General features: G+C 60.6%; 1 protein-coding gene across 1 annotated transcript in view; it reads right to left on the bottom strand.

Moving 5' to 3' along the window:
• Window positions 1-23: 23 nt before the first annotated feature.
• DTX1 (deltex E3 ubiquitin ligase 1) overlaps window positions 24-7324 on the bottom strand; it is a 34393-nt gene continuing 27092 nt past the window's right edge. Inside the window, exons 4-10 of the mRNA XM_084868302.1 lie at window positions 4506-4567; window positions 3754-3915; window positions 3394-3455; window positions 2654-2812; window positions 2406-2567; window positions 2204-2293; window positions 24-1329 (exon numbers count right to left, since the gene is read on the bottom strand). Coding sequence (XP_084724428.1) covers window positions 1105-1329; window positions 2204-2293; window positions 2406-2567; window positions 2654-2812; window positions 3394-3455; window positions 3754-3915; window positions 4506-4567 — 922 coding nt within the window. The 3' untranslated portion in view covers window positions 24-1104. The remainder of the gene's footprint in view (window positions 1330-2203; window positions 2294-2405; window positions 2568-2653; window positions 2813-3393; window positions 3456-3753; window positions 3916-4505; window positions 4568-7324) is intronic.

The raw sequence follows: 7324 nt of genomic DNA, 5'->3' as shown, positions 1-7324 counted from the left end.
TTGGCAGGAAAAGACAGGGCGAGGAGGAGAAAGGCCGTTTATTTCTCCACCCACAGTGGGACTGGTAGTTTTTTTCAAAAGAGCAATCACTGGCGTCCCTTTCGTTCTTGGCTGGCTTCCACCGCGGCAGCCAATCCACAGAGGCGGAGCTGGTGCGTTGCCTGGGCAACAGGCCCCTGGTTGGTGGAGACCATCAGCCACCCCACGGCCCACACTCCCGAGCCAGGGGAGCGGACGCTCTGCTCTCCGGCCTGCTTTTTTTTTTTTTTTTTTGCAGACCTGCTGGCTGACACCAGGCCGCCTCCTCTCGCTCCTTAAGCCAGGAGCTCCAGCCTTCGGGGCTCCACATTGGAAACGAATTGGTGGGGAGGATGGGGCGGGTGGGCAGAAAGGCGAGCAGTGATTGCCTTCACCTGGGATGGACGGACAAGGGCCTGGGGATGGATGGGTGGGAGGAGGAGGAGGTCAGGGTCCCAGAGGAGGATGAGGAGACACGAGCACAAAGCAAGATACCTCTATCCCCCCTCTCTCTGGCCCGCCCCTTTGCAGAGCTGCGCCATAACGTGGGGGCAGAGACGGTGACACAGATGGGGGGGGGGGGGTGTCAGCGGGGCGCCCCAAGTGCCCCTTTGTCTCTCAGGAACCCCAGCAGGTCCCCAAGTGCTTGACCCGAGTCGTCCTGCTGGGAGACAAGCTTGTGCGGAGGTGACAGACACACATGGGGTCCACACGAAGGGTCGCAGGGGTCTCCTGTCTCTTCCCCTCCGGCCTGGGGGCAAGTAGAGGCACGTGGGTGCGCGTGCATGTGTTCACCGGGACACGTGTCTGTGTGAGGGGTGGGGCTCCGTCTTGGCGGTAGGGCAGTCGCTGTGGTTCCTGGTGCTCTCCCTGCGGTCCTCTCAGGGGTCGGTCGGAGCAGGCTGGTCGGCCTGCTGTCTTCCCATCATCCCCAGTAGCCACCAGCCCGGTTTCCAGGGCGCATCCGGCTTCTTCCACGGGCTCCTCCCCAGCCCTGGGCCTGGGCCACCAGGAGGCACACCTGGCGGAGGGAGGCCCGTGCCGGGCCAGGGGCAAAGCAGGAGGGAAGGTGGGCAGCCCGGGGCCTCAGGCTTTGGCCGTGGCCTCGGACACGCCCTGGGCTGTGAGCTCGGCCAGCACGTTGTCTAGGTAGCTAGCGTCCGGGTAGCCGTGGCCCGTGAGGTTGGATCCGAACTCGGTCTTGTGGTGGATCTCGTTCCACACCACGGTGTCCGACTCGCCCGTGGTGTTGGAGGTGCCGATGGTGAAGATGAGCCTGCGCTCCCAGGCGGTGATGAGCATCCGCAACACCTGGAGTGCCGGGTGGCGATGGGCGGGGTCACAGGCAGCCCCGCCTCCCGCTCCCTCCAACCCCGCCTCCCCTCCCCGGCCACCTGTGGCTCCCCGAGGCCTACTCAGCCCAGCAGGATGCCCTGTGGCCGCTGGGCTTGGCCGGTTCCTTCCCAGGACAGACTCATTCCAAGCTATCTGCCTGTTTCTTCTGGGGTGAAGGAAGGTGATAGATCCGCCCTTCCTCCAGTTGATGGACAGATGTAAACCCCACCTGCAGCCAGACATTACTGAGCACTGAACCACCAATCAGCACCTGCCAAATACCTTAACCCCCCCCCCCCCATTCCTAAGTCCCTAGGTCACCAATCAGCGTGTGCTGAGTGCCCTAAGCCCCACCCCCTATCCTCCCCTTAAAACTACATGGACCCCCCCTGGTTCTCTTCTGCCTGGGAGCAGCCGGCAGTGGTACTCTTCTCTTTAATAAAGCCTGTGTCCTGCCATCCTGGTCTCCGGCCCCTCTCTATTTCATCTTTCAGAAGGGTCTCAAAGGGTCTCTGCAGTTTGGTGTGGACCCCACACTACGTGACTCCGTTAGCAATATTTTTAAAAAAAATCAGAATTTCTTGCTCCTCTCGAAAAATAATAAGTAGAAGCAGACAACACCTAGAGTGAGGTGGTGAAAAGCCTGGACTGCGTGGCTCCACCACGTACTAGCTGTGTGACCTTGAGCAAGTTACTTGCCCTCTCTGAGGCTGTTTCGTCACCTGTAACATGGATCCAAGACCTTGGCCTCAGCAGGGCCTGGCAGGGCTAGACGCACAGGAGGCGGTCACGTCCCTGCGGGTGGGGGAGGCAGCCCTGGCCCGCAGCCCCGCCCCCTCACAACACCCACCTTCCGGCCCTTCTCGTTGTTGGGCAGGTAGCAGTGGCGCGGGAAGCCTCTGGCGGTGAACTTCTTGCCGGGGTTGGGGTGCTCAGGGCCCTGCGGGAAGGAGCAGCCGAGCTCAGGGGCTGGAACCGCAGACAGGAGTGGGGGGGGGGGGCTCTGGAGGGGGGGGAGGGGGGAGGGGGGGTCAGGGGCCCCGGGGGCTCACCTGGATGCCGGTAGGGATGTCGTAGACGATGCGGATGGTCTGGGTGTCGGCGAAGCCCGGCAGCGAGTGGGGGATGAGGTGGAACTCCATCTTCCCGGGGGGCTGCGTGCCCGTCTTCTCCCCGTAGATGGCCTTGCAGGTGGGGCACTGCAGGCTGCCGTCCTGCGGCGGGGGAGGCGGGGTGAGGTCCCCGAGGCCCCCGCCCCCCGGCCCCGTCGCCAGCCCCCCACGCTCCGCCCCCAGCCCACCTTGTTGCCGTTGGAGTACATGGCCACGAGGCACAGCAGGTGGTACATGTGGCCGCAGCGGCCCAGGCGGCCCACCAGCTCGGGCCGCACCCCCTTGCGTCTCAGCACGCCCTCGTAGCCGGACGCCGTGACCAGCCGCTCCATGCAGATGGTGCAGTCCTGCGGGCACAGGGCGGGTGAGGGCTGGGCGGGCAGGACTCCCTTCTCGGGCGCCCGTCTGTCACGGGGAGAGGACGCCCATCCACCAAAGTCAGATATGTGGCTCCCTCACCCCCTCCCTAGGGATTAAGGACTATCGGCAGCAGAACCTAAACACTATGGTGAAAATAAGATACAAACACGGCCCATCACCCAAAGACTGGCACCTGTGACTCTGACACTCAGCTTTCTGTTGACCAAAAGACGTTGTTGAGAAAGTGAAAGGGCAAACCCACAAACTGCGAGGAGGGACCGTAACAGAACCAGGAGGAATTCCTGGGGGGCGGGGGGGTGGAGAGAAGGGGAGAAGAAGGAAGGGAAGGGAAGGGAGAGGAGGGGAGGAGAGGGGAGAGAAGAGGAGGAGAAGGGAGGAGAGAAGAGGAGAGGGGAGGGGAGAGAAGGGGAGGAGACGGGAGGGAAGAGGAGGGGATGTGAGGAAGGGGAGAGAAGGGGAGAAGGGAGGGCAGAGGAGGGAAGGGGAGAGAGAGGGCCTCTGCAGGCAGGGCCGCCCTCAGCCCAGGTCCGTGGCCGCGGGCCCTCACCTCATCAGGTGGGTTCTTCACCTTCTGCATGTACCTCCGAACCACATCCTCAGGGTTCTTACCTGCAAGGACACAAGGGGGTGGGCTCGAGGGCGCCCGGAGTCTACTCCCAGGCCGAGGCGGCTCGGGGATGGAGTCAGGGGTTGCAGAGGTGGGGTTGCCAGGGGTGAAAGGTCAGGGGTTGCTGCAGGTGGGATGTAAATGGAGTTCGAGCAGAAGGGGTTGGGGGAACGGGAATTGAGATCAGGACATGGAGGTGAGGTCCTAAGTCCAAGAGCAAATTGGAGCTGAGCGCCGGAGGGATTGTGGTCCAGGGTTAGCGGGATTCAGTTCAGGGGTGGGGGGGTACGGGGGGCGTACTTTTCTTGAGGTGCTTCTTCTTGGTCTTGCGGCACACCCCGGGCACGCCGGGCACCGGCTTGACGTCGCTCTTGCTCACCGGGGGCGGGTGCAGGATGGGTTTGGGGGCCCGGGTCAGGCACACGGGCAGCCCAGCAGCGCAGAGCAGGATCCCGGTCATCCCTGGGGGCGTGGCCGTGGCAGTCAGGGGCGGGGCGTCCTCCAGGCCACGCCCACCCACACTTCCCACCCTTCTGCTATTGGGTGTAGGCATGGGGCCTCTCTCTCAGACTCCGCCCACCTGCCTGCATCCAGGGCTCTTGGGGTTCTCAGGTGGACGAGTGGGGTGTGCCCTGGGCCTCCTCCACCCCCTGCAACCCCACCCCAGATTGAAGCCAAGAACAATGCCTTGCTGAAACCGGTTTGGCTCAGTGGATAGAGCATCGGCCTGCGGACTGGAAGGTCCCAGGTTCGATTCCGGTCAAGGACATGTACCTTGGTTTCCGGCACATCCCCAGTAGGGGGTGTGCAAGAGGCAGCTGATGGATGATTCTCTCTCATTGATGTTTCTAACTCTCTGTCCCTCTCTCTTCCTCTCTGTGAAAAATCAATAAAACATATTAAAAAAAAAAAAAAAGAATGCCTTCTGCGGGCTCCGCCCACACAGAGGGAGGGTGTGAACTCTGGGCCCCGCCCACGAGCTCCTTAAGGGATGGAGGCATGAAGCCAGCAGGTGGACCCTATTCCTTGCTTCCTAGCGGGCTGGATCTCACCTGCCAGGGCCGGGTGGACCGGGCCGGTCCCATTCAGGTTCTTCACTGGGAGCGCGGGGACCCTGAGGAGAGAGGAGAAGAGGTTGAGGTCCCCACACCGGAGGATCAAGGGGCCCGGGCACAGTGTGACTGACAGCTCTGTGCCTGTCATCCAGACCGATCCCCAGGGAACTGCATTCCTACTCCCACATCCTTCTGTGGCAAGGTGGGTGTGGCCAGGGCCTCACCCCGTTATAATGGAACCAACCCCTAGCCGTGGTGCCGGCTCTCCCCAATTCTCCACCCGGCCTCCTCCCTGGTCAGAGCACCCCGGCTCCCGCGGCTCCCTCTCCCAGGCTGCTGTAGGAGGCACTAATCCCTATCAGAGGCTTTGGGAAAGAAGGATCCGGGGATCCAGTAAGTTAGGAAACACTTCAAAGTCTCCCTCCTGGGAAATTCACAACATACAGGAGCATGTTAAAGGCTCTGATAAGTCCTGCCTACGGAAATACGGCTGGCGATGGTACACCCAGGTTTTCCAAAGACTGGTAATGGACATTTTTTTTGCATCTCTGCGGTATCTACTGCCGTCAGGGCCCGAGACCCCGGCATCGTCCTCTGTTCACAAGAAGAGACCGTAGGAAAGTGCCGTCTGCGTGTCCTCTCCGCCCTCCCCCCAGAGGGCTCTGACTTTGGGGGCTGCTCTCATATCTCAGGTCAACCACTGTCCAGCTAAGTGACCCACAGCTCCTCCTCCTCCTCCTCATAAGCCTGTTTCCTGTGTAACATGGGGTAACATGGCACCTTCCTTCTGTTTGCTGTGAAAAGTCAATGAAATTCTACATGTTGCCGAAACCGGTTTGGCTCAGTGGATAGAGCATCGGCCTGCGGACTGAAAGGTCCCGGGTTCGATTCCGGTCAAGGGCATGTACCCTGGGTTGCGGGCACATCCCCAGTAGGGGGGTGTGCAGGAGGCAGCTGATCGATGTTTCTCTCTCATCGATGTTTCTCTAACTATCTCTCTCCCTTCCTCTCTGTAAGAAATCAATAAAAATATATTTAAAAACGAACCAAAAAAAGAAGTGTGTTCTGAAAGCCAGGGGCAGCCCGGGGGCCCGGGGGCTGTGCCAGAAAGGGGTGCAGGAAGGGGAAGGGGTGCAGGCAGGGAGGGGGCAGGGACGGTTGGGGACGAAGCCGCTGCAGCCCCACAGCCTGCTGGCTAAGGACTGAGCCTGCCTGATGCTGCCTTGTCCCCAGCCCCTGGCGGGCACAGCTGGCACCGGGGAGCTGGCTCCAAGCACACAGCACGCCTGGCTGACGTGGGGGCAGCTCCAGGCCCTGGTCTTGCCGAGCCTCTGGCCTGGGAGAGTTTTAGGTCTCGGCTTTCTTACGATCTGTGGCGCCCCTAAAGGAACCACAGAGCCCCGGGCTGCCAACGTCAGCCGCGCCCCTGGGGAGAGGGTGGGGAGTGGGGTGTGGCGGCGGGGCTGGTTTTTGTTTACCTATCGGGGATCTGGGGGACAGCCCCAAAGCGGCCCCAGCCCCTCCCAACCTGCAGGCTCCCTGCGAGAACCCAGGGGAGCAGGGTTCCCACGACACCGAGCGTGGGAGCCACCTGGGCCCCCCTTTTGATGTGGGGTGTGCGGCTTCCTCCCTGCCAGTGAGAACATCCTCCTGCCCCGGACAGGAGGCCACGGCCCCCGGAAGCGGGGCCACCCTCACTCTCCGCCCCGCCCTCCTGGGGCCCGGCCTGGCGGAGGGTCACAGGAACCCTCAGATCCCCCTGAAATCCACTCTGACCAGAAGCCAGGCCCCCCCCCCCATCCAGAGGAGAAATGGGTCCCGCAGCCACACTGGCCTTCCTGCTCTTTCCTCGCTCCCATCAGATCCCATCTGTCCTCCGCCCTCCATCCCTGGCGGTTCCTTCCTTGCTCAGAGCAAATGCGGCTTTCTTATACTATACGCGATAGCCAGTACTGAGCCCTGGAACTCCACTGCCCCCATGCCCACCCCCTGCCCCTCCACCCCTGCGTCCCAGGTCTCCCTGCTGCTCCTCTAACATGCCCGGCACATCCCCATCCCAGGGCCTTTGCACTTGCTGATCCCGCTCCCAGGATGCTCTTCCAGGTAGTCACATGTCTCACTTCCTCACTCAACACAGGCTTCTGCCCCAGTGTCTTTTTTTAATTAAAAAGAAAGGGTTCTTGTTGATTTTAGAGAGAGAGGAAGAGAGAAGGAGAGAGAGAGAGAGAGGGAGAGAGAGAAAGAGAGGAAGAGAAAAGGAGAGAGGGAGGGAGAGAGGGAGAGAGGGAGAAAGGGAAAGAGGGAGGGAGGGAGGGAGGGAGGGAGGGAAAGACAGAGAGAGAGAGAGAGAGAGAGAGAGAGAGAGAGAGAGAGAGAGAGAGAAACATCATTCGGCTGCCTCCTGTACTCCCCCTACTTAGACTCTATGGCAGTTTTCTTTTCTTTTTAAAGAAATATATTTTATTGTTTTTTTACAGAGAGGAAGAGAGAGGGACAGAGAATTAGAAGCATCGGTGAGAGAGAACCTTTGATCAGCTGCCTCCCGCACACTCCCTACTGGTGATGTGCCCGCAACCAAAGTACATGCCCTTGACTGGAATCGAACCCGGGACCTATCAGTCCGCAGACCGATGCTCTATCCACTGAGCCAAACCGGTTTTGGCTACAGCAGCGGTTCTTAATCCACAGGTTGAGAACCATTAGCAGGGTTGCCTAAGCCCTTCGGAAAACACAGATATTGACATTACGGTTCATAACAGTAGCAAAAATTACAGTTATGAAGTAGCACCGAAAGTAATTTTTATGGTTGAGGGTCA

This window comes from Pipistrellus hanaki (genome assembly GCF_964339955.1).
Source record: "Pipistrellus hanaki genome assembly, chromosome: 19".
In the NCBI taxonomy this organism is placed as follows: Eukaryota; Metazoa; Chordata; class Mammalia; order Chiroptera; family Vespertilionidae; genus Pipistrellus; species Pipistrellus hanaki.
This window is presented reverse-complemented; position numbering and strand designations above follow the sequence as displayed.